The sequence below is a fragment of the Xenopus laevis genome, chromosome 9_10S (assembly GCF_017654675.1).
Source record: "Xenopus laevis strain J_2021 chromosome 9_10S, Xenopus_laevis_v10.1, whole genome shotgun sequence".
In the NCBI taxonomy this organism is placed as follows: domain Eukaryota; kingdom Metazoa; phylum Chordata; class Amphibia; order Anura; family Pipidae; genus Xenopus; species Xenopus laevis.
The window spans coordinates 85,024,623-85,051,867 of NC_054388.1; the positions used below are offsets into that span (position 1 = coordinate 85,024,623).

Below are 27,245 nucleotides of genomic sequence, written 5' to 3' on the forward strand. Positions count from 1 at the left end.
AGGTCCGAATTTATCTCAATATCGGCTGCTACAAACTCCGATCTAACCCGCTCTGGTTTTTAATGCTTATTTATTATTACATTTTCCCAAAAATTTGCTTTGTGGGAAAAGCTCAGATTTTCACTATTTTTTTGTGAATTTTCCACAAAATCTCAGAATTTTTCAGGGTTTTCACCTGAAAGCTCCGAAAATATTGTGAAATTGCCCAAAACCCCTGACACAACCAAAATTCAATGGGACTATTCCCACTGATTTTTATGCATCTCGACAGGTTTGAGATGCCGTGATTTTATATTCGGGCTTTTTAGCCCTCGGGGTTTAATAAATAGGCGTCAAAACAATTTTGACGCAGGTGACATTTTTTAAACGCGAGACTCTTTTGTCCAAATGCATTACGGTCAATGCGTGTTTTGCGACTTGCGAATTTTCATTGCGTATTGCCCATTTTTAAGAAGTGCTTGAAGGTTTCGTAATCTTTTGGAGCAAACAAAACAACTTATTGTTACATTCACTGCGCACTGGCACAAACTATAAAATTCGCAAACCTTCTTCCACTGTCAGAAATGGTCGCAAAACAGTTTCTGTGTTTGCAAAAGCTAAATTAAATTTGCACAAAGGAAAATGTGTTTGCAAAGAGGCATAACATTTCGCATTGCGAATATTCTTTCCATTTCGACTATTATTACATTCCCCCAAATGTCTGGAAAGGATCAAGACTGTGAGACAAAAGCCAAAAGACTGAAATATGGAAATTTCACAACTGAATTTATATATATGTAACGTTGCTAGATTGTGTATGTGTATATATATATATATATATATATATATATATATATATATATATATATATATATATATATAATATAATATATATATATATATATATATATATGTATATATATTTATATATATATATATATATGTATATATATATATATATATATATATATATATATATATATATATATATATATATATAAAATATATATATAGATATATATATAATATCAGCACTAGATGGCAGCAGCTGCACATAAATTCATTCTAGAGCAGCCTCCATATAATTGTAGCCTTTCAAAAACACGGTATCTTACAGTGCTGCAATACAATAACTGAAGTAAAAATGTAAGAACTTTTTGGGAGGGTTAAAGTGCAAACTTGCCTAGGGTATATGTCAATTACAGGGCCCCTTTGCACTTGAGCTTTTGTGCCAGGTTAAATGCAAATGTGCAGCTGGTATTGTGTATTGCTTAATTTGATAGTAAGATAAAAGCAGCAAATGGCATCAACAGGCACAAACATCAGGGACTAAGGTGTTTTTCTGTTACCTTATAACATTTGTATGAATTACTTATTACCTGTTATCCATAATAGGGTTTTTTTTCGTAATTTGGATCACCATACCTTAAGTCTACTAAAAAAATCACTTAAACATGAAATAAAGCCATTAGGATTGTTTTGCCTCAATAAGGGTTAATTATATATTAGTTGGGATCAAGTGCTGTTCTATCATTACAGAGAGAAAGGAAATATATTTTTAAAATTTGAATTATTTACTTTAAATTGAGTCTATGGAATGTCCTTCCCATAATCCAGAGCTTTCTAAATAATGGGATTTTGAATTACAGATCCCATACCTGTGCTACTAAGTTCCTGAGTACTCTTTTGTTCTAGTTATCTCCTAGCTAATCCTGAATACTGCCTTCCCTGTTCTCCAGACTGTATTAGCCACTTAACCCTTCTGTTAAACATAAGATTTGCTCTATTGTTGTTTACCAGTGATTCTTTACTCCCAATATTACAGGGCAGCAGCCAACATTTCTAATTGTGGTATTAATGGAATGAACACATGCTCTCAATCCTCTATGGTTTCATGTAGGCATTGTATTCTAATATCCCACATGGAGCCAGATAAGAATAGAAATTGCCTCTGTATGAGAAAATCTGATCTACTATATATCCCTTCTAAGACTTCTAATATTGTAAATACTTCTAATATTGTAAAAATAATATTGTAAATTGCACAGGTTAATTACATAACAAATAGTCATGGGTGAATCTGACCCAATTTGCGAAACGGCAAAAAAAGTTACCAAACGTATTGAAGTCAAACTACTTACTGGCACCACAATTTTTCAATTCACACAACATTTTTCTACTATCAGTTATAGTCTATGGGCATTTTTTATCGCCAGAACAATGCAAAATATTTCACTCATCCCTAATAATAGATAAGCTCTATAGAACACCATTATATTATACAGAGGTTAACTACAATGTAACCTGAGCCTATTCTTTTTTGAATGACTGCTCCCACAGCTACACATCAGCTTATGTATATATATTGCCATATATATCTATAGTAAGGTTTCTGAAGTAAACATCAATTTACCAGTGCAGGGCAACAGTACTTAAAGGGATACTGTCATGGGAAAAAAAATTCCAAAATCAATCAGTTAATAATGCTGCTCCAGCAGAATTCTGCACTGAAATCCATTTCTCAAAAGAGCAAACAGATTTTTTTTATATTCAATTTTGAAATCTGACATGGAGCCAGACATATTGTCAATTTCCCAGCTTCCCCAAATCATGTGACTTGTGCTCTGATAAACTTCAATCACTCTTTATTGCTGTACTGCAAGTTGGAGTGATATCCCCCCTCCCTTTTCTCACCCAGCAGCCAAACAAAAGAACAATGGGAAGGTAACCAGATAGCAGCTCCCTAACACAAGATAACAGCTGCCTGGTAGATCTAAGAACAGCACTCAATAGTAAAAGCCAAGTCCCACTGAGACTGATTCAGTTACATTGAGAAGGAAAAACAGCAGCCTGCCAGAAAGCATTCCTCTAAAGTGCAGGCACAAGTCACATGACCAGGGGCAACTGGGAAATTGACAAAATGTCTAGCCCCATGTCAGATTTCAAAATTGAATATAAAAAAATCTGTTTGCTCTTTTGAGAAATGGATTTCAGTGCAGAATTCTGCTGGAGCAGCACTATTAACGCATTCACTTTGAAAAAAATTTTTTTTCCCCATGACAGTCTCCCTTTAATATTTCAGTTACTTCAAAACACTTTAATTTATTGGTATTATTGTTCCTTTAAGTATTAAGTATTTCTCTTTTTACATGATTCACTTCTTCTTGGCCTCTGAACTACAGCTTCTCCAGAATAATATGCAACCATCCATGTGGTCTTCAGTTCACACATTGTGAAGCTCTACCAGCTCATCCTCGTTGCTTGTCTGGTGCCGCCTTGGACATGAAGTGCTGCAGGTGGTTGCTAGGCTTTTTTCCCTCCTAATACAGTTATGGGATAGATTTAGAATATCCGCTGGTGTCCATTTTTTTTTTGACGCTGGTGATTTTTTGCGATGGTTTGGCGAATTTATGCGCTGGCGGTGAATTGTGGGAATTCGCTCATCACTAGTGATATCCTACTAATAAAATTGGTTTTAAAACCACACAAGCAGTATCAAATCAATACTGCGGTTTGAACAATGCCTGAAAGATAAATACATGAACAGACTATACTGCTTTACTGTAAAGGTGTGAAAAGTAATTTACTGAGCCATTCTAGTTTGATAATCAGGGAGTGGATGTTATGTAAGTGTTTTTGGCGTGGAAGCAATTAATTCTGCCCTCCCCCACATAAGTTTCAGTCTGTTTGCAAGTGGGTCTCCCTTGAACTATTTATTCCAACTCACGTTACCCTATTGCACAGAAAACAATCACAGAAGCAGATTTGGTGAATTCATTAAAAAAAATTTCAATACAATTTTTCCAAGTTTATCCATTATTTACATGTTAAAGTCCACAAGAATGAATGGTGGTGTGAGCAAAAATTTCCCATATGTGACCATCCTAAGAATATGTTGCTTTCAATGCATTTGAAAAGAGACTTGCCCTTTTCAGATTCATATAACCTTTATGATCAAATTAAACCTTTTATTTATTATTTACAAGATAAACTATACAGTAGACCACAACAAAGGCACAAAAAAACAGCGTCTATGACATTTGGCAAAAGAAAATGTCAACCAATTCAAAGTAAAATGTTAATATTTTTGAATGGGGGAAATTGAATTGGTCCAATGCAAATCTAAAGTGGCATTTTATTGATACAGTAAACAAAGCTGGATGTAACAATCTTTACGTTAAAATTCTTGTTAGAAATGTTGTTTTTAACCACCAACAGTGGCCAATGGAAACTATAATACACAGTCTACCACTTTAATGGCAAAAATATCTCAGACTTTTGATCCAGTGTGCCATCTGGTTCGGTACTTCTTTTATATAACCTGTTCCCGTCTTCTTTTCAAACCAGTTACTCGGGCAGCCACCAGGAAGGCCATCCCTGTGAGAATTTCTGTAATAAATGATATCCATGCCAGAGCCAAGGACCAGCCAAACCGTATGTCAATATCTTCCAGAATTTTATTCCCTAAGATGCAAACGGCATCCTTAAATGCAGCAGCAGAGTAGGCTATGTAGATGCTGATTCCTGTTAATGTAACTAGTGCTGTAATAAGAGAAAAATATTGATTCATTACGCGGCATATGTAACAAGTTTAAAATGTTCAAATTATTATCGATTACTGTACATTTGAAAAGTCAGATTTTTAATTGTACTGTACAAAAGAAATCATAACTAATTATTATTCATTTGCACTTTCATTATTTGGAGGGGCTGAGCTATTTTTTTCAACCCAAATTAATTTTGTATTTCTAAATCCTTTTCTATCATTTTAGTTTGAGCAACAAAAATTTCCATACACTGTATACATTATTTAAATGTTGTTTCCTTCAGTCTTGGAATTCCCAATCACAGCAAGAAGGAAGGTGCCATTTTGTGGACAACATTATTAAGGTAGGGAAATGCTAAATAGAAAGTGAAAGTAATTTCTGCCCTGTCTCTATGCCTGAAACAAAGGTGGAGAAGGCAATATAAGATTGACCGTTCAGATTTTTGAATAGAATTATAATGGGTATGGCTGTTTAATTAAAAAAAGAGTTTGGGTCTCAAATTTAATTTGTAAGGACGTTTATTATACAGCTTTTTATGTGTGGGTGACAGGTTCCCTTTAATGAAGCCCGTTTCAGCTATTGGGGCAAGTTGCTAAGGGGATCCAGGTTCAGGATGACAGTAACTCCATGGTTCCCTTGCATCAATGATTGTACATGTATGTTACTCATCAGAACAAGCTAAAGGGATGCTTGCTCATATTGGAAGGGACCATGGATAGACACAGGTACCTTTCAAATACTGTCAAAATGCAATTCATTTGCGTCTATTGAATTGTTTTTACTTGAGCTTGCATTTGTAAATGAGCCTTCCAATCTGACTCAAGTAGCTACTGTATGTGACCTAGTCAAGTAAAATAACAAGTGTATAGGCTTGAATGCATGCATTTCAGTCTAAGGAGGAGGATAGCGTGGAGAGGACCTGGGAGAGATCACAGCAGGGGGTACAAACAAAGGAGTGGGCAGAGGGGAAACACATTGCAGATCAAAGCGCATACCAATACAGAGGCAATTCTACAGACCATAAAGGTCTGAGGTATAGTAACTGATTTATGTATTAATCTCTCAGACTATACATGGACTATAACAGAGTGTGGAGTGATTAACAAAGGCTTTGGCTTTATCCCGACAAATATTCCTGACTTTTTCTCTTGGTTGATTTCATACAAAGATTAAAACTTAAAATGTGTTTTCCAGAGGAAAAGAGACTTGTGGCAGAGAATGACATCTTTATGGAAACCCTAACATAAAATGATATGTAAGAATCTACTTTTCAATCACCTCATCCACTGCTATTTCAGATATGTGGATGATATTTTCATCATCTGGAAATCAGATGAATCTGAACTCAAACATGGCTCTATGCAATTCACAGTGGAATATGATAAAGTGAGTATCCACTATTTAGATGTACAGGTCTGTAATATTATTGGACAAATAGTACTGACCTGTTCTCAAAACCTACAGAGAGGAATAATATCCGCAGACCAGAGCGTTATCACTCCCCCATCACAATTAAAGCCTCAAGCAATGACAGGTATCTACATAGTGCTAATAAAATTATTGAAAAGTTTCTGGAAAAGGGGTATGACTTTAAAACGTTGTGTGCTGTAAAGGACAATGTACTTAAAAAAAGAACAGGAAAAATCTACTTGCAGGTAAAGCTGTTAAAAAGCAGGTAGAACAGAGGATTCCTTTCGCCAGCCAGTACAGTCCATTGAGTAGAAAATTGGAAAGAGTCGTTCTACGCCATTGGTCTATCAAAAAGATCCTACCTTGGGAAAATATTGCAAATCATTACTACTCTTTTCAAAAAAAATGGGCAGAAAGTTGGCAGATAGACTGGTGAAAGCAGATATTCATGATGTAGACATAAGAACAAGATTTATGGGCCCCCCTAAACATGGTATCTTTCCCTGTCTTGGTTGTGGAAATTCAATTCCATCGTTAGGGGTGATACAGTAATACACCACCTGAAGAGACAAATGATTCCTATTAAGGGGTACTACACATGCAATTTTGATTCAGTGGTTTATGCATTAAAATGCCCCTGTGGGAAGATGTATATTGGACAGACTTCCAGACAGATTCCAATTCGAATGAGGGAATACATGTACTCAATTACCACCTTTGATTCTAAAAAAAGGAAAAAACACTGGTTTTTATTTACATAAACACAGTCCAGCCACACTACGATGGCTTGTTTTGGGGGAGGTATGATAATGGGGAGTGATAGGAAGCACCTTCTGCTATAATGTGAGGCAAAGTGGATCCACAAAATGGATACATTAGAGTGACTAGGTATGAATGAAGCAGTTAGCATTAAATGTTTCTTACAATTAAGGACTGAATAAGGATCTTCTCACTAACACAACTCCGGTAGGAGATCACTGGGGGTCATTTATAAAGTTAATATGGAATATAGGCAGATTTTGTATTATAAAAGAAAATGTTATTCTATATAACTTTCCTATACAGGTATGGGATCCGTTATGGTTTTAATATATATATATATATATTCTTTCTACTCTGGTTCTGAACCTTAAAACAATGGCAGTACAAAGGTAAAAGGGATGAAAGAAGGTACACAATTAATTATAATCATAATAATGGAAACAACAGTTATTTTTGGTATGCAGTACAATAATGTGAACTTTAAGCACACAATTAGTGCACAGTAGGGAATATATAAAGTAAAAAGTGAACAATTTCAATTTCGCAAACAATAAAAACATTCAACAGATTCCTGCAGTGTTCCCATATTTATATGCCTAGATGTGACTGAAAGGGCAGCTTGCAAGTGTGTTCTTCTGGTAACATACATTAGAACTAAACTATATGTTCATTCTGCAGTTTTGTCCCCAGTAATTTGCCAGCTGAGGCAAAACATTTCATGAGGCTCATGAAAAGGCTAAACCTATCATCTTAACCAGCCATTTCTTCTTTCTTGTGAGTAATACTAGTGGTTTGAAACCATTGAAAAAGTCAGAGGTTAACAACCACTATCCCCCTTTGCAACACAATATAAATCATCTTAACATTAAGGGGCAAATTTACTAAAACTTTTTTTATTTTTTTATTAAAACAAATTTTATTTTCTCTAAAAATTCTAATTTATTCACATTTAAAACTCAAGCTGAGAAATGTGAAGCTTCAGAAACTCTAAACAGAGCACACACAGACTAAATACAGAACCAACCTCTTCTCCGTTCTTGCAAGTATTATTAGTAGTCTCACAAAGCCACAAATACCCTTTTACCTCTTGAAATTTAAAACTGTGGTTTTAATTTTACCTACAAACAGTGTAGTAGATATTGCATCTTTGTGGTAAAGACTCTTGGGATTACTCTTTTATCATTGAAAATTAGGGATGCACCGAATCCACTATTTTGGATTCGGCCGAACTCCTGAATCCTTCCCGAAAGATTTGGCTGAATACCGAACCGAATCCTAATTTGCATATGCAAATTAGGGGTGGGAAGGGGAAAATATTTTTACTTCCTTGTTTTGTGACAAAAAGTCAAGCGATTTCCCTCCCTGTCCCTAATTTGAATATGCAAATTCGGATTCGGTTCGGCCGGACACAAGGGTTCGGCCGGACACAAGGATTCGGCCGGACACAAGGATTCGGCCGATTCCTGCTGAAAAAGGCCCAATCCCGAACCAAATCCTGGATTCGGTGCATCCCTATTAAAAATAAATTTTTTCTTCTTATACATTTTCAGAATTATAGTACCATGATTTTTGGACAGGAAATGTGACATTAGACAGATTCAGCTACCTTCTATTGGATTTTTAGAAGCCATGTTGATAATAATAGTGATTTACATTTTCACTTTAAAAGAACAGTAACACCAAAAAGTAAAGTATTTTAAAGTTATGAAAGTAGAATATTGTGTTGCCCTGCACTGGTACAACTGGTATGTTTGCTTTAGTACATTATGTTTGCATTCCATTTTTTGTTACTGTTCATTTAAGATGAAATATAGAGCTGTTCAAGTTTCAACAAGGGAAAGTCATGTGCACAGGTGGAACAAAGTGCCATTTTGAGCCCACGTGAATGAGTGGCTGGTGTGAATGGCATGGACATGGAGATCTGATGAGACACAAGCAGCAAAGAGCAAAAGCAATTACTTGGTGAGATATTTTCTTAATGGTGTTATAATCTAGGCAGGGGGACATCCATAAAGAGCCTGTGTAAAGAGCCAAACTGGACTGAAGAGCCTCCAGCATCAAATTATTGCACTTAATATTCGCCCAAATAGACTATGTGAGCTTGGTGAAGTGTCCAAACTCAGTTGTTTAAGTGTCCCTTTTATTGCAGCATCAATCATAACAGTTACAATTTGAGGGGTGTTGAAGTATTACACTCTGCGTTTAAGTTGTAATGGGCTAATTTGGTCTACATTGGTATTTTTAGCTATAAAACGGCTGAACTATCATTAACTGGAACTGAATTGATAAGACTGTGCATGGTGGGCTCTTACTTGGATGAACTTTAAAATAATGAATTTTTAGAACTGTTGAAAATATGAACTGTTGAAAATATGAACTGTTTTTAGTGGTCTCGTTAATTTTGTAATCAATTGGTATTTTTAAAAAACAATTATGTTGTGTATGAATAAGTAGACTGGCAAGTCACTAGGTACATTGTCATTTTTAATTGTTTTATTTAAAAAAACGCTATTTTAATTCAACATATTTATATAGTAATTTTATTATTCCATTGAGATTGGTGATTGGAGTCACCAACTAATGGTATTTTTAGCTTTATTTAATATATATACACATATTTATTTATTAATTGCTTAGATTCAGACTGAAAACCAAAGTGCAAATCTGAAGGCCTTTATATCCACTGCAGTCGATTGTCTCCAGTGACACATTTATCCACTAATGAAGTAACTGGACTGGACTTCAAATATACAGTATGATCTGTACCATGCTACCTATTTTCTGCAATCAGGATAATGTAATCTGCAGTGAGCTCTAGTAATCTCTTTCAACATAACATTATAGCTGTCATGCATGGGCCAAAAGAACTGTGATCTGCTCATCCAGCCTACAGGCTACATAACTTATGTCAAATCTGGTCATATACACAAATAAATTTCAATTAAGTCATAATGCCTGCAGGAAAACCACAAGTATGTGTCTTTCTTTCTCAGCCAATGACCCCCACATAGGTTGAAGGCACAATGCTGGGCACTCCATGATAACCTTGCAGCATCACTTTTGTTGCCAAATTTAAAAAATTAAGCCTGTGTCTGCACTTATACCTTGCTTGACTGTAGGTCTTACTCGACTGAAATCCTAGGCACGATTTATCTGATTATTCAAATATCCAATTACAGGTGTATTGACTTCTAGCCTTTTCCTGACTGCCTTGACCTAATATAACTAATATTAGTATTATGAGTCAACTCTGTAATTCCTAGTGCTCAACATCTTGGCCCTGACAGTTTTGGTGCCCTGTGAATTTTTGATTTAGAATGCTTTCAGACTTGGATAGGCTAGAATCCACTGAGCCCCACACACAAATAGATGATTGGACTTTCGAGCCATAAATCTCTGAGCCAGTCATTACTATTGTGTGATTAACAGTCTCTTCTTTAGTCTCAGTAGAGAATGATAACATCTAAATAGTGACTTTTTCATTGACTACATTATAAAGAAAAAAACATAGCACAAATACATTTTATTTTAAAAATAGGAAACAGAAGTAAATCAAAAGAATTAAAAGCAAAGTTACTGTATATTACCTCCAAACAAGAAAAGCATTCCAGTCAAAAGCAGAAGTAGATAAGCTCTTGCAAGGATACTAACAAACCCAGTCATTCCTCCAAATATCATCAAGATTATGCTAAGTGGTAGTAAAATCACAAGTGTTCCATGCATACCTAAGAAAAACAACAACAAAAGGATCACAATAAGATTTAAACATTCAATGCCTGATATAAAATTGAAAGCAGCTGTACCAAAAAAAACAATTAGGTTAGTAGACAAGGTAAGATAAAGATGTATTTTCTAGTTTCCTTCTTGATCAATTTGTAGGAGAAGTGGATGGTATGCAATAAAAGACAAAAAAAAAAGATTTTTGTCAAAAACAGGACTTAAAGTAATTGCATTTATATAAAATAATGCACATATATAATAATGTAATATATATTAAAGTTTATTACATTACAAACATTAATACATATTTTAAAGACCAGTTTGAAGGGAAAACTTTACACACAAGAGTCACAAAAGCTAAAACATTAAATTTTTCTTCCACTGGCAGATGTATCATTATTTGTTGGGAAAACATATATTAACTAGTACAAACATGAACAAATCATGTTTTATATGATTATACCATTTATTACTTTCCTCCGGTTAAGTCTTTAATGGGTCATTGTCTGGTTGAAAAAAAAATAAGTCTTTTTGTGTTCATAGCTAATACACTCTTAACATGTAGCACATATTTTATATACTCCTAGGGGGTTATTTATCAAAGTCCGGATGTCAAAAACTCAAAGAAATCCGAGTTATTTGACTGTAAAAAAAAACTAAAATTTTTCGGGATTTATTAAAGCCCAATGCTACAAAAGATCAGAATCCGAAAATCTGGCATCTCAGACCTACCAACGTTGTATATAAGTCAATGAGTGTGCCATGGGGTACACACTCTACCCCATGGCACACTGCGGGTGAATGCTTTTTATCTACCACATTGGGTCATGTTGTCTGTTTCAGTTCTGTGTCCTCCCAAAATTCAATCACAGATATTAAGGTGTTGTAATAGTTTATTGATGTGTAACATTACATCCTAAATATACTGCACTATATATTTTTTTTTTTTTTTTGCTTCCTCGCAGAGCTTGAGTTGAAGGGAGCTGCATCTGTATCAGAAGACACATTTATGCATATGAAAGAAATTTACACACTCATGTTTTAAAGACTTTAGTACGTGTACCAAAAATTTATACCTTTGTGATGACTGACGTTTTTTTAAACATAAAATGAGTGACAAAGCTTGAACATGCAAGCAACAATAGGAATGTAATAAATCTCTTTAATAAAACTCTTTAATAAATCTCGAATAATTCGTCGTTATTTTTTTTTATTGCTCCAAAAACTATGAATTATTCGATGTTTGGATATTCGCAGCTTGATAAATAACCCCCTAGTGTTTACTATAGTGTTATTGAATGTCTTCGTTTAAATTGTCTATTTGATTTATTAGGCTCAAGATCCAGCTTCACGTTTCTTGGCTTCACTTTTATTGGTTACCTTTAAATGTTACCCCTAGGGGAATATTTATTATGCTGTGTTCATCCCTGCATGCATTCACCAGTTATACTATATCCTGTATCCATCCATCTAATCATGTCTGTATTTCTCCACTCCTGTATCTTTCCTTTCCTCCCCATATTCGCCCATGCATGTCTTTCTCCATTCATTTATACAGACAAATTATAATGTCTGTGTAAACAAAATGTCACCAGCTAAAAGTTAGGGAAATGCTCGACTAAAGAACATTGAGGGGGAGAGTTATTAAAATCTGATTTTTTCTGATCAGATTTTTAAAGGGAAAAACACAATTTTTTCGTTAAAAACATGACTTTTTTCATGATTTAGTCCAATGGTGTTAAGTCTGAATAAAAAATTACTTATTTTATCCTGCACAAGAAATTTTCAGAAAATGTATTGATAAATAGGGGGGGGAAGTCAGCGCGGATTTGGTTGGAGTAGTTACTTGGTCCTAACGAAGACAATCCTTATTGGTTGCAAAACAATCTTATTGGCGTTATTTAATTAAATTAAATTATTTTTAAGTAGACAAAGTATGGTCATCCAAATTAAGGAAAACCTTAAATCCCGAGGATTCTGAAAACAGGTCCCATACCTGTAGTATATATAGTGAATATTGTGATGTGGCTCCTAAACTCAGGTAACTGATAACAGCTCCAACGATTTGCTTTAAATCAACTTCACTACTAAAGGGCTGTGGTGGTGTTGGGCTGGGACAGAATATAACGCTTTCTCTTTCTTGTAGCTTTCTAGTTTGTATTATGCTTTAGCCTTGAATAAAGGTCAAAAGTAAATTGTGAGTTTCAAAAACAAAAGAATACCAAGTACATAAGTACATTCATGTGTCCTAAAGAACTTTGTTTAGTTTTTGTAAGGATATTATTTTAATCTTTTTAGTCTCGTAACTGAAATGAAGGAAAACTAAAGTTTTAATAATATATGTAGTGGGGTGAGTTTAGTTTAGAGACAAAATTTAAGATTGTGGATTGGGAAATAGCATAACAAGGCATTATGAGCTCAATTTTATGGGGGCTAGATTTTATCAAATAAATGTACTTGCATTTTACAATATAGTAAGAATGAGGTTGAACAGTAACAATACAGTAGATGTAGAAGAATAAATTGTTTATATATTAGGCACTATCAGTGTACATGGATAGAGGAAGGATATAATTCAGTAGTGGGCCAAAAGTAGGCCACTGTTATTTAATCTATTAATGACTTTGAAAGCAATGTATTTGTGTTGGCTAATAACAGAAAACTAGCAGCCCTAGTAGAAACTAGAATGCATACAGGATGTATCTTTCATCTGGGGGAATCTATTCATTATAGCTTTGAAAAATATGCATACAACTAATACATTTGCATTCTCTTTAACTATGAAAACGTTCTTCTCACATATTTCATACTTTATTCCAGTCATTTGGCTTTAACTCGAAAAAAAATACGTTATTTGTTCAAAATCCTTATCTAGTACACTGCAGGGTGGGATAGTGTTCACAAGAAAATAGGATGAGAAAAAAAATAAATAAAAACAAAGCTTACAATATTTTTGAATATTTTTGAAATTAATAGTTTTATGATAATGAAGCACTTGCCTATGAAAAAACACAGTACGGTTTAATAAAATATGCAGTATAAAATAGCATTGAAGGGCCAGTATACTGTACCTCCTTGGTCAACATAATTTCAATGAATAAGTATTCTGCAAAGCATACTTTTTGGCAGTTATTTTAATCTATGGTTTTTGTAATTGTTTTATCTTAAAAGGGCAAACTGAAGCTACTCCATGTTTGGTCCTTGTGAGATTTGTAGATTAGCAGTATACAGCCTCTGTTTTTCCACCATTAATATGATTATTCTGTTAGCAGGAGCCCATTAAATTGGGAGATTTTTTTAGCACTGGGAATTGCATCATTCTGAACAATAAATGTAATTATTGTGTTTTCTTATACAGAGCATGAAAAACTTTCAGAATTGGTTTCTCTGAACACTTAAGGGCACATTTACTAAGAGTCGAATATCGAGGGTTAATTAACCCTCAAATTCGACCCTCGAAGTTAAATCCTTCGAATATCGAATTCGAAGGATTTTGCGCAAATACTTAGATCGATCAAAGTAAAAATCATTCGATTGAACTATTAAATCCTTCGAACCGAACGATTCAAAGGATTTTAATCGATCGATAAAACGATTTTTCTTCGATCAGAAAAAGCTTAGAAAACTTATGGGGGAGGTCCCCATAGGCTAACATTGTAGCTCGGTAGGTTTAAAGTGGCGAAGTATGTAGTTGAAGTTTTTTTTAAAGAGACAGTACTTCGACTATCGAATGGTCGAATAGTCGAATGATTTTTTGTTCGAAACGTTTGAGTCGAAGTTGTAGTCGAAGGTCGTAGTAGCCTATTCGATGGTCGATGTACCCAAAAAAAACTTCGAAATTCTAAGTTTTTTTACTTCGAATCCTTCACTCGAGCTTAGTAAATGTGCCTCTTAGGATTCAATATCTGCATTGTCATAGTACAGTCTCTACAAAAGGCCCTTTTATGGCCCTATTCACACTCCTAGTGATGTCATGTCAGCCAAAAACCTAGGAAAAGCAACCGCATACTCACATCCCACCTCCATTAGAAAAAAACAGAAACTATTTTTGCCATTTAATTGAAAATAGAATTTTCTGGTTAAGGAAGAAATAATCCTTTTTCTTATACTGGTGCATCCAAAAGGAGAGCAATGGCATAGAATATTGAGTCTAATCTGTATCCATTACCTTATAAATCATCTACCAATGATTGGACTAATAAACCAAAATCGTATAATGCATTTTAATATTTTACTTGGTGTAGTTTGGCTGTGTCATTGTTCTGCAGTACAATTTAAAATACATTATAGCTGTAAAATAAAATTGTTTTCAAACTTTGAGCTTTTACATACTTGTTTCTTGTTTCCTTTAATCATAACATTAGCTATGCTATGTTGTAAAATTAGCAAAAATTCACCCTTATTAATATTTATTCACCTTCACCAGCTTGTTATGGAAGACAAATGTGGCACCTACTTACCAACTCACTACCAGTATGTCTGATTAAAGATTGTTCTGAAGGTAAACCTGAGTTTACTGAGCTAACATAAGTGGTAGCTGAGTTGCAAATGCTGAAACTGATAGAGAAGGACAGTAGTGGAACTGGAGGAATGCTGATGGGCAAAGATAAACAATGGAGGAATGGCAGTTGCGGAAATTGGAAGAAAGTATATATTGTTGGGATGTACAGTAGGTGGCTGTAGGATAAGAATCTAAAAAACAGAATATGCTATAGAATCCTTAAATATGGTGTAGCTAGCTCTATTTAAATACAAACTGCAGATTTGCAATTTTTACTGCATTTGCTTGCTAAAGCTAGATAAACGTAGAGCTAGATAAACGTAGAGCTAGTGGGTATTCCAGGGGAAGCCCACATACCCCCAACTACTGCCCTTCTGGATTCAGCACTACTAGAACTCAGAATGCAGTTCTGTATCAGAATCAGGTGCAAATTTTGTGCAGAAAGTGCTGAACCTCAGGTTACAAGAACAGACCAACATGCTGCAAAAAAACAGTGTGCTTTACATTCATTTTTTGCAATCTGTCCAGAGCCCCATCTTATCCCAATGGACAGAGGGAACCTTATTTTATCACATATCACACATTTACTTGCTACTATATTGCTGCATTTTAGAAAATTGCAAAACAATGCAAAAAACTTTTTTCATCTAGATGATTTCTTGATAATTTGGAAGAGTTTTGGGGTAATTTACTTTACAGGTTCACAGTACACAGTGTAAGCTACTGGTCCTTTTACAAATGCTAGTAAATTCCACAGAAAATCCTAACCCTTTATAAGAGATCCAACTAGCCTTTCTGATATTTCATTATATTTTTACCTATATCAGTATACCAACAACCTTTAGCCTAGAGGAGCCAGTAACAGTAATGAAATTTCATCTTTCAAGTGGAATATCGAGCCAGTACTCCAAAGGGTACTCTGCGTACAGATCTCTCTCTGCCTGACCTGCAGTGCTCATTCTCATGTGTCCATGCCCAGTTCAAAGTACATTCAAGACCTTTATTACTATATCTTATATCACTGTTGCTCAAAGGAAACCTGTGGCTGTATAAATTGCATCATTGTTTTGTATAGTGGCTATTTAGCCAACTATGCTGCCAAAGTTGGAGTTCTCTAATTAGGAATGCACCGAATCCACTATTTTGGATTCGGACGAACCCCTGAATCCTTCGTGAAAGATTCAGCCGAATATCGAACCGAATCCTAATTTGCATATGAAAATTGGGGGGGGGGAAACATTTTTTACTTGTTTTGTTTTGTAAAAAAAAATTAATGTGATTTCCCTCCCTCCCCTAATTTGCATATACAAATTAGGGTTCACATTCGGTTCGGCCTGGCAGAAGGATTCTGCCGAATCCAAATTGTGCTGAAAAAGGATGAATTCTGGCCAAATCCTGAACTGAATCCTGGATTAGGTGCATCCCTAGTTATTTTGTAACAAATATATAACAGTGTTGATGATTTCTGCATTCAAAAGCCTATATTATACTTTACTTACTGATTTATGAAATAGGCTACAATAGGCACCTAATGGCCTTTATGGTTTAGTCACTCTTGACTTTGGTGATTTGCATAAAACTAACTGCCAACAGGAATATTATTATCACACCCCAATTTGCAGTATTTTCCTGGCACTTAAGAGATGAGGGTTACAGTCAGAATCCAAGAATGATGGCATTTGGGACCTCAGATTTTTTTGCTCGAAAGGCTTTCTAGTTGATTACTAGACCCGGTGTTCTTGTCCTGAAAGCAATTTGTTAAATTATGGACTATGTTAAAGTAGTACTTACTGGAAAAGGTCCCTATGCTCGTTGGACTAATCTGGTCTACCCATAACAGCAGAGGATCACTCCCTCCCTTTATCAGGAGGAACAAAGGATCCTGATGAAGCAAGAGTGTCTCCCCAAAACATTGATTGTTGTGGGTTTCACTAGCAAAATAAATGGGGTAACTTCCCCAGCCATCCTAAAGTTCTAAGTGTGTGTGCAGTCTCCATTATCTATGTTTTTTACAGGGTTAAACACAGAACAAAAATGAGATGTCTTTAAAATGCTGCTTAATAAATATACATGTCAGTATATTCCCCTTGTAAGCAAGGAACGTAGTTGCAAAACAAAACCGGTGTGGTTCAATAGAATTGTTGGTGTTGAGGTGGGTAAGAAAATATGTGCTTTTAAGACCTTCAAGTTAGCTGGGACAGCTGAAAAATTTATCAGGTTCAAGGAGGCGATTAAATCATGCAAAAAATCTATCAAACAAGCTAAAATTGAGAAGGATATTGCAGTAAGCAGTAAAAAGATTCCAAAACTATTTTTTAAATATGTAAATAGTAAAAAAAAATGGGTCAGTTGGTTGATAAGAACAGAAAGCAGAGATTCTTACTATTATCTTTCATCTGTCTACACAAATGAGGAAGCAGTTAATGAAGGTTTCTTCTTAATTGTCCTGATTCTAGTAATACAACTAATGATGCATAGTTCATGCATGAGGAAATTCAAAAAGAGACTAGAACATATGAAGATAAACAAAGGTCCGGGACCAGATGGTTTTCATCCTAGGGTACTAAGTGAGCTTAGCTCCGTGATTGCCAAACCAATATTTTTAATTTTTCAGGATTCACTGGCATGGTGCAGAGAGACTTGCGAATAGCTAATTTGGTGCTGCTATTCAAAAAGGGATCTAGTTCTCAGCCTCAAAACTATAGGCCGGTTAGTCTGACATCAGTTTTAGGAAAGCTTTTTGAAAGGGTATTAAGGGATGAGATACTGGACTTCATTGCAAAAAATAATACTGAGAAGATGAGCAGAGACCTCGATTCTGGGATGGCAGTGGATGTAATCTACTTAGACTATGCTTAAGCATTTGATACAGTGCCACACAGAATGTTTACTGGTTAAATTGAGGAATGTTGACCTGGAACATAGTATTTGTACCTGGATAGAGAACTAGCTAAAAGATAGATTACAAAGAGCGGTGGTAAATGGAACATTTTCTAACTGGACCAGTCTTGTTAGTGGAGTGCCGTAGGGCTCTGAACTTGGTCCTTTGCTTTTTCAACTTGTTTATTAAAGGGATACTGTCATGGAAAAAAACATTTTTTTCAAAATGAATCAGTTAAAAGTGCTACTCCAGCAGAATTATGCACTGAAATCCATTTCTCAAAAGAGCAAACAGATATTTTTATATTCAATTTTGAAATCTGACATGGGGCTAGACATTTTGTCAATTTCCCAGCTGCCCTTGGTCATGTGACTTGTGCCTGCACTTTAGGAGAGAAATGCTTTCTGTCAGGCTGCTGTTTTTCCTTCTCAATGTAACTGAATGTGCCTCGGTGAGACATGGGTTTTTACTATTGAGTGTTGTTCTTAGATCTACCAGGCAGCTGTTATCTTGTGTTAGGGAGCTGCTATCTGGTCACCTTCCCATTGTTCTTTTGTTTGGCTGCTGGGGGGGAAAGGGAGGGGGTGTGATATCACTCCAACTTGCAGTACAGCAGTAAAGAGTGGTTGAAGTTTATCAGAGCACAAGTCACATGACTTGGGGCAGCTGGGAAATTGACAATATGTCTAGCCCCATGTCAGATTTCAAAATTGAATATAAAAAAATCTGTTTGCTCTTTTGAGAAATGGATTTCAGTGCAGAATTCTGCTGCAGCAGCACTATTAACTGATTCATTTTGAAAAAAAATTTCCCATGACAGTATCCCTTTAATGACCTGGAGAAGTGCATTGAAAGTACTGTTTCTATTTTACTAATTTTACTAATTATACTAAATTGTGCAGAACTATAGGTTCCATGCGGGATGCTGCCACTTTGCAGAGTGATTTGACTAAATTGGTAAACTGGGCAGCAAACTGTAAAATGAGGTTCAATGTTGATAAATACAAGGTTATGCACTTTGAAAGAAAAAATATAAATGCAAGTTATACACTAAATGGCAGTGTGTTAGGAGTTTCCATAACTGTGAAGGCTCTAAGGGTTTTTGTAGATAGCAAGTTGTCTAATTCCAGGCAGCCACAAAAAGCAAATAAAAGTTCTGTCTTGCATAAAAGAGGGCATAAACACAAACATAATTCTGTCTCTTTATAGGTCCCTGGTAAGGCCTCACCTGGAGCATGCAGTGCAGTTTTGGGCTCCAGTCCTTAAGAGGGATATAAATGAGCTGGAGAGAGTACAGAGACTTGCAACTAAACTGGTTAGAGGTATGGAAAACTTAAAATTATGAAGGTATTATCAAGGTTCGGGTTGTTTTCTCTGGAAAAAAGACACTTGTGAGGGAACATAGTTACACTTTACAGATACATTAGAGGACATTATACTATTGTAGGGATCTGTAGGGTTAATCCCCCTACGGTCTGAAACCATATGGTTGGAAATCCCCTGCCTGTCCAGCAACAGGTTGAACTTAGAGTGAAAGGAGGGGCAGGAGCCCTTGTCCCTGTGCAGTGTGTCTGGCAGATACTGGAGGGTGTCACAAGGTGTCGCAGCTGTGCATCTAGTTTGATATAGGCAGAGCCATGGGCTCACAGCCATTGCTGATTGCCACATGGGAGCAAATACGTTTTCCAGCGGTAGAGGTATTTGGGCAGGTAGCGCTACCTGGGAAACTTAAAAGCTCTTTTGGGAAAAGGGACTGAGACTCTTTGTCCACCAGGAGTGGAGTGTGGGACTTTGTCTGGCAGGGAGGTACCAGGATAGAACTGCAACAGGTTCCCTAGGGTAGTGGGTCATTGTTATGTGAATGCATATTTAATCTGCACTTTGTATTTGTATAAAGTTTATTTGTTATACTGCAAACAGTGTGTTGTTTGATTTGTTTTTCATAATGGAGACACCCGCAGGTGTTTTCCCGGATCCCATTAGATGGAGGCACTGCCATGATAGTTAATTCCCAGTACCCTTTCACTTTGCAAAGGGGACTCAGGACCCGAAGTTGGTAAGATATATGTGATGTATAACCTTTGGCAAAGGGGGGTGGCGAAAAAGGGTTTACACTACAGTTATACTATCATGCTTTGTTCTAGGAGCAGAAAGTGAAGCTCAGGGTACAAGACGCAGACCAACATGCTGCAAAAAATAGTGTGCTTTACTTCATTTTTTGCAATCTGCCCAGAGCCCCCATCTTTTGTGAATTAGCCCAATGGATAGAGAGAACCTTATTTATCACATACCGCACATTTTCTTGCTATTATATTGATATGCTAAATTTAAAAAAAATGCAAAAAGACTTAAATTTTGATGGTTGGCTGTCGAGGTTGGGGTTGTTATCTCTGGAAAAAAGATGCTTGCAAGGGAGGACAATATAGTCAAATAGCAGATGACCTTTTTTTCCCCATAAAAAGGATCCCCGCATCAGAGGCCAAGCATTCAGACTATAGGAAAATAACTTTCATTTGAAGAAGTGTAAGTGGTTCCTCACAGTCAGGACAGTGAGGTTGTGGAATGCACTGCCGAGTGATGTTGTGAAGGCTGATTCAGTTAATGCTTTTAAGAGAGGCTTGGGTGATTTATTGGACAGACATAATATCCAAGACTATTGTGATGCCAAAATCTATAATTAGTATAGATATGGATATATGTAGTTATGTGAGTGTATGAAGAGTCAGTATGAGTCTATGTATGGATGCTGGGTTTTCATTTGGAGGGGTTGAACTTGATGGACTTGGTCTTTTTTCAACCCGATTTAACTATGTAACTAGACTTGTAACCGTTCCCTAATCTGGTTTGAATTTTTTATAAATGTACTCATATTTAACCTCTGTGATGGCTTTTTTACCTATTTACCATGTTCACAAAATGCAGGCAAATCATTAATATTTTGGTCTCAGCCATAATAGAAAGTGGGCTGTACTGTTAAAATTCTTTGCTGTCTGTAATAGACAAGCAGTTATGCTAAACCCAGTCTGCATACAGACTACCAACTACAGTATCAACAAATAAGCCCCAAAGCAAGGATGCCACAGAAAGTGATCAGACTGGACTTAAACTTTTCTTCAGTATATATGCTCATTCTATAATTTGATATTTAATATGAAAAATAATTTTCTAGAGCAGAGATTCTTTTACTAAAGTCTGATCTGGGGAATGTACTCAAAGCTATTGAAAGGATTGGAAAACACATTTACAGTATACTTATATCCTGTATCTTGGAATATTCTTATTATGACAACAAATATTTCATCTGATATATTTTTTTAATGAGAAAACAGGTACAATGTACATAGATATTTTTATAATAAATCCAGAGACCCTGAATTTCTTTCAAGCAACTGTAGGGGGAGATGATGCACTAGAATTGCATAACTTAGCCTTTGCAATTTTAATCAGAACACAATGAGACAAAAGTACAGCAAAACAAGAAGAAGAAAGCCCTACATTTATCTCGAGAAATAGTACACCATATTTGTCCACCCATATGCTCTGAAATAAAATTATTACATAAAATTGCAAAATGGTTATTTTTTTTAGGTCAGTAGATGTACTTGTTCTTGAGCTACAACTTATTCGGCATGGCAAGCAAACATGAACACGTGCCACAGTTGTATTATCTGGGGCATTTCCTATTTCAATTTAATCTTGAGAGAGAAAAAACAGGGCTAGTAGATATTAAACATTTCATAATTTACTCAAAACTTATTCTGTTATCCAAAATTAAACGTGCAATAAATCCTTACTCACTCAAAAGCTGTTTCTGCGAGTCGGTGAAGTTTAGGTTCCCAAGACGAAAGGGATTTATCAGAGGGAGACACTTGTTCTTAACTGGAAGTAAAGCAGAAGATGTATATAAGAATAGTTATGCATAATTCAAAGGATGAGCATTATAAGTCACTAAAAATATATGTTTGTTCAAACAACATTTCTTGAGCATCTACAGAACAAAATAAATAAAGCAAAATAATTACATTTACACATCCTCCAGAGTCCTGAATGGGAACTTAATGGATCAGAGAAATTGGTGATCTTTTCCAGTCTGGACGCATCAATAATATACCAGAAATCAGTTCCAATAGCAACAACTAATGATATGAAACTTAATATGCCAACTACAGCAACAAAGACAGATAGGATACTCAGTTTTAGCTTCATTGCAGATGCTGGAGACTAATCCACTTGTTCATCTGTTTAACAAATGACTACAAGAAACACAGGCATTTCGTTTCAGGGTATAATCATTTTTTTCTTTTTCCATTTTCAGCAAGAGCAGCATCTTATTTACGTAAGAAAAGCATCAATTGTATATAGTCCGGTCACCATAGCTGCATTAATGTGTCAGCAGCAACAAGCCAGGATACAACTCTCCAGTTATCTGAGCAGTGAGCACTCTCTCGTCAGGCTTATAAATAAGCATGATAGTAAGAAGAGCTGCAAATAAAAAGGCTTAACTAAGCTCAAGGTCTGCTACACATATTATTGCTGCACTGGTGGTCTGCTTAAATTTTAAATGAAATTCAATAATCTAAGCAGAATCTTTTGTAATCTGAGAAATACTATTATTTCTCCAATGAATTTTCACAATGCAACATTCCATTTTAGAATTCAAGTGTGGCACAATATAGACGTAAACTTACATGTCCTTCAACTGCTTGTGACTCACCTGGTACCAAAATAAGCCTTGCACTTTGCACTTGCACAGTGCTGAGTGTGTGGTGAATTTTAAAAAACATGTTAGCAGGGTTAGAATGTGTAAAAAAAACAGTAACAACCCATCTATTATATAATAGGATTCTCAGGTTTCTCCATATTCTTGATAGCAAAATAAAGGTCACACTTGCGTGTATAAATTGGTCATACTTGTTCTGCATGTTTGAATGCAAGTGATTGTTGCCCTACAGATTGCCTTAGCTAATACACTGTACACAGTAAATCAAAGAATATCAGAGAACAAATACTGTGACCATTTTGCTGCATGTTTAAGGGAGAATAAATTGCAATTCAGACACAAATAGAGTTTTATAAATCAGAAGATATACAGTAGTTACTGGGCATAGTGATATTTCATAGAATTTCATTGTGTTGTTTCATTTTATATTATGGGGAGGTGGCTCTCTTCTCAATTCGTGCTCTCCTAACTCCTGCTTAAAGGAACAGTAACACCAAAAAATGTAAGTGTTATAAAGTAATGAAGATATCATGTACTGTTGCCCTGCACTTGTAAAACTGATCTGTATGCTTCAGAAACACTACTACAGTTCATATAAACAAGCTGCTGTGGAGCAATGGCGGAAATTGAAAAACGGCTATATGGCACAGGTTAACTAATGGATAACAGATAACACCATTAGACAGACAGAGCTTATCTGCTATCTGCTGTGTAACTTGAGCTTTTTCTCCTTTGAATGGCTGCCCCCATTGCTACACAGCAGCTTATTTATATAAACAATAGTAGTGCTTCTTAAGCAAACACAGCAGTTTTACCAGTGCAGGCCAACATAACATTATATTTTCATTACTTTTCATCACTTTTATATTTTGATGTTACTGTTCCTTTAATGGTGTCATTGGAAGAGATCATGCTAAATAAAGAGAACAGCAGGTATGGTCTTTCTCCCCCCAAAGATAACACTTGAAGTCTTGAAGGGGTGCAGCAGCTTATGCATACTTTGTACAAACTTTGTAACTAAAAGTGTCTTTTTTGCTAGAGTTACAGATTGGCTGTGCAAAAATAGGTTTTCCAAGGGGGCTATATATTGGAGTGCTGGGGTTAAAGTGTGCAGTAGTATATATATATTAATAATAAATTCATAGGTCAACTTAATTTGATCTTTGACCAGCCTCTTAATTTCTTTTAATCTCATGTACAAAATAATGATGGGAACCTCTACAGGGAAGAGGCCAAATATGCTTGAGAATAAGGTCTTTTGTTACATTTATTAGTACTATACAAAAAAGATATGTATTCAAGTAATTTTATCTGTTCCACACTATAATGCATTCATTGATATACAGTTCAGAAAACCTTTAGAAAATAAATACTATATATTCATATGTTATTATGGAATATCTGATTATTTTATTTTTTTTAATATTATTATGACAATGGTTTATTTACATTAAACAGAGTTTTACATATAAGCTGTTTTATACAATACAATTTTACAGAGACCTACATTGTTTGGGGTATAGTTTTCCTTTAAGCATAGGACATGCTTCTGCGCTTTCATTATTTATTACAGTGCTTTCCAGATTGGGGGAACTATTTTAATAAATATTAAAGAACGCCTATATGGCGTGAAGGTTATGGATTTAAAATAACACATATTTGGCTTTTAACTATTTCATTATGGTTTTCCTTCAATTAAATATTTTTTTTTTTCTTTTTAAAAATATTTTTATTTTGTTTTACAAAGAAAAAGAAACAGAAGAAAATCAAAATACAGCCGCTTTTCCTATTTTCCATGAGAACTCTTACAGAAAGTATGTGTTGCACATAAAAAAGCAACCTCAATAATGCAAAGATACAGATTACAATTATTGTTTTCAACAATAAGGAAAATAGGACACCAATAGTAGTTAGACAGAAAAGAATAGACATAAGTGGTAAAACAGTAACCAAAGAAATGTATCCAGAGGGGGGTGCATACTCAGTGAAGAATGTGATCACATAAGAATATAGGTGTGTTTTGGGGAAAAATGGCAAATCTAGGGTGCTGTCCTCCCTACGTAATATCTGATTATTTTATGGGATATTGGATTGTGCTTTTCAAATTAAGCAACTCTATAAAATTGTAACCAGGCTCATCATTAATACATGCACAGGAACCAATTAGTCTTCACTTTCCATTATACATAACAAGGAATAATTCCCAGTGCATATAAATATTTCCATTCTGTGTAACAGACAATTGCATTTCAAGGGAAGCACAAGTCTTTCTTTTCCTGCCTTGACAAATATCTGGAAAGCATCTGGTTTCACTTTTATCGAAATAGAAAAAGAATCAAAAGATCCCCTATTCAGGGATATGTTTTGTATGTCAGTTTGGTACTTGCTGCTACACTATCAGTACATCCTGATGCCCTTAAGTGTTATTAGCTTGGCAGAAAACAGCTGCTTCTTTATTTTATTATAGTTTTCATATTGGAAGCTCTTCGGGCCAGGAAAACTCATCCAAACTGTGTATTGAAATTTCTAGCACATAAGCATGTCTGTACTGTCTAATTTACAATAACCATACTTCTGTTTATGTTTGCACCTTGTAAAGCACTGCGTGCATCTGTGGTGCCTTATAAATAAAGAAATAGACACATGCTAGGAGTCAGCAGTTGTGTTGGCACAGTCAGTTGTAGGAAAACCCCCATTCATTAAAGGGATTCTGTCATGATTTTTATGATGTATTTTTTATTTCTAAATTACACTGTTTACTCTGCAAATAATTCACTCTATAATATAAAATTTAAAACCTGAACCAGCTTAAAAGTTTATTTTTTTAAGTTGTAATATTGGTGTGTAGAAACTGAGGTGGAGAGCTTAAGACCTTGAACACATACCTTTGCGGTACCAGGTGCTGTACTGAAGGACCCACGCCTGTTACAGGGCCAAATTATCCAATCAGAGCAGATATCAGCAGCACACCGTGGATATGAACAAACGTGTAGTTTATTGCATCAAATCATTTTAAACAGGGCAACGTTTCGGGCCGCCCGGGCCCTTTATCAAGGCTTGATAAAGGGCCCGGGCGGCCCGAAACGTTGCCCTGTTTAAAATGATTTGATGCAATAAACTACACGTTTGTTCATATCCACGGTGTGCTGCTGATATCTGCTCTGATTGTAATATTGGTGTGTAGGCACCATCTCAGGTCATTTTGCCTGGTCATGTGCTTTCAGAAAGAGCCAGCACTTTAGGATGGTACTGATTTCTGGCAGGCTGTTGTTTCTCCTACTCAATGTAACTGAATGTGTCGCAGTAGGACCTGGATTTTACTATTGAGTGCTGTTCTTAGATCTACCAGGCAGCTGTTACTGTATCTTGTGTTATGGAGCTGCTATCTCGTTACCTTCCCATTGTTTTGTGGTTTGGCTGCTAGGGGGAAAGGGAGGGGATGCTATCAAGCCAACTTGCAATACAGCATGTACACATGTTCCTTTACAGGTGCCTTACAAATCTGCACTGAAACTAAGCATACATGTGATGGATGCTTTCTGGTGAGTAGGAGAGTAAGTATTTCAATCTGTTAAGTTTGCCAGGTGAAGGGAGGTCTTATCCCTCTCTCTCTTTTTCTTCTGGAAGAGTCAAGCTGTTATGGAAATCACCTTTTCCTCACACTGACGATGGGCTAACGTCTCTTTCTTTGGGGTATAGAGCCTATACTATAAGACTATTCTTATCCCTGTAACTTATTCTGGAGTTTTTATCTGGAATCTTAACATTCACTTATAGAAGTTGCATGACTGGGCTCTTGTTAAGAGCCTATTACCCTCCCACTGGGAAAATACTAGCTTGCTACGTCCCAGTAAGTAATGACATGGAGTTCGTAAAGGGAATAGGGAAGATTGTAACATACTTACCGTGATCTTCCTTTCCTGTACAAACTCCATGTCAGTACAGCCCGCCCTTTTTCAAGTGATTTAGAAGCTTGTTACAAAGCCACCCGGTAGGTGGGTGTGGCTGGTATTTAAAGACTTGGGGAGGGTCCTTCTGATGGGAGCAGGGGGAAGGGGCTAACCCGGTAAGTACTGACATGGAGTTTGTACAGGATTTTTTCATGATTTGTGGAAAAATTCGATTGTTGGTAAACAGAGTGGGGCTATGGCACCCACCAAGTGCAGGGGCCTAAGTGGAAAGGGACCTAGGCAAGTGTTTTTATATATAGGAAAGAGGGAATCCAGTACATCTTGTTATGATGCATGATAATGAGGCAGGGGTTAGCACTGCGGCCATATGCCTTATGTGTCAGTGTGTTCCTCACATTGACTATATTAGAGGTAGCTGAATCCTCTTACATTAGAGGTACCCGGCTGTCCACCATTGGGCGTGCAGAGGATGTGCATAGGCATCAATTGCTCAGGTACTTAGGACTGGACTGATCATAAGGATGTTCGAGTAAGCATCAGAAGCCTTCCAATCCACCAGACTAGACTGTGTTAGATGAATAAACCTCCTGGTCGGAGGACCGAAACCTGCTGGGTCAGATACTAGGTCCAGTAAACTAGACCTAATAGGAAAGGTGAACCAGACCTACCAGGAAAGATAAACCATCCTACCGGGAATGGTGAATCATCCTACCGGGAATGGTGAACTAGACCTACCGGTCAGGTGAACTATGCACACTGGGTAAGTGAACTATACATACTGCATTGGGACAATTTCGGTACAGATGACTTAATT

At 36.0% G+C, this 27,245-nt stretch overlaps 1 protein-coding gene across 1 annotated transcript; it reads right to left on the reverse strand.

Annotated features, from left to right (window-relative positions):
- Positions 1–3,910: 3,910 nt before the first annotated feature.
- On the reverse strand, positions 3,911–22,187 carry tmem114.S (transmembrane protein 114 S homeolog). Its single transcript, XM_018237877.2, has 4 exons — positions 21,823–22,187; positions 21,599–21,679; positions 10,286–10,423; positions 3,911–4,521 (listed from the first exon to the last, which is right to left on the reverse strand). Exons 1-4 carry the CDS (start codon positions 22,004–22,006, stop codon positions 4,292–4,294), a joined length of 633 nt encoding a protein of 210 aa, XP_018093366.1. The 5' UTR covers positions 22,007–22,187; the 3' UTR covers positions 3,911–4,291.
- Positions 22,188–27,245: the final 5,058 nt, after the last annotated feature.

What these genes read in the sequence shown, in the direction of transcription:
- tmem114.S (XM_018237877.2), bottom strand. Translation starts at nt 22,006, where the DNA reads ATGAAGCTAAAACTGAGTATCCTATCTGTCTTTGTTGCTGTAGTTGGC. An exon ending in ACTCTGGAGGATGTGTAAAT is followed by an intron (nt 21,680 to 21,822) that starts GTAATTATTTTG and finishes CTTTACTTCCAG; the next exon opens with TTAAGAACAAGTGTCTCCCT. An exon ending in AATGCTTTTCTTGTTTGGAG is followed by an intron (nt 4,522 to 10,285) that starts GTAATATACAGT and finishes CTCTTATTACAG; the next exon opens with CACTAGTTACATTAACAGGA.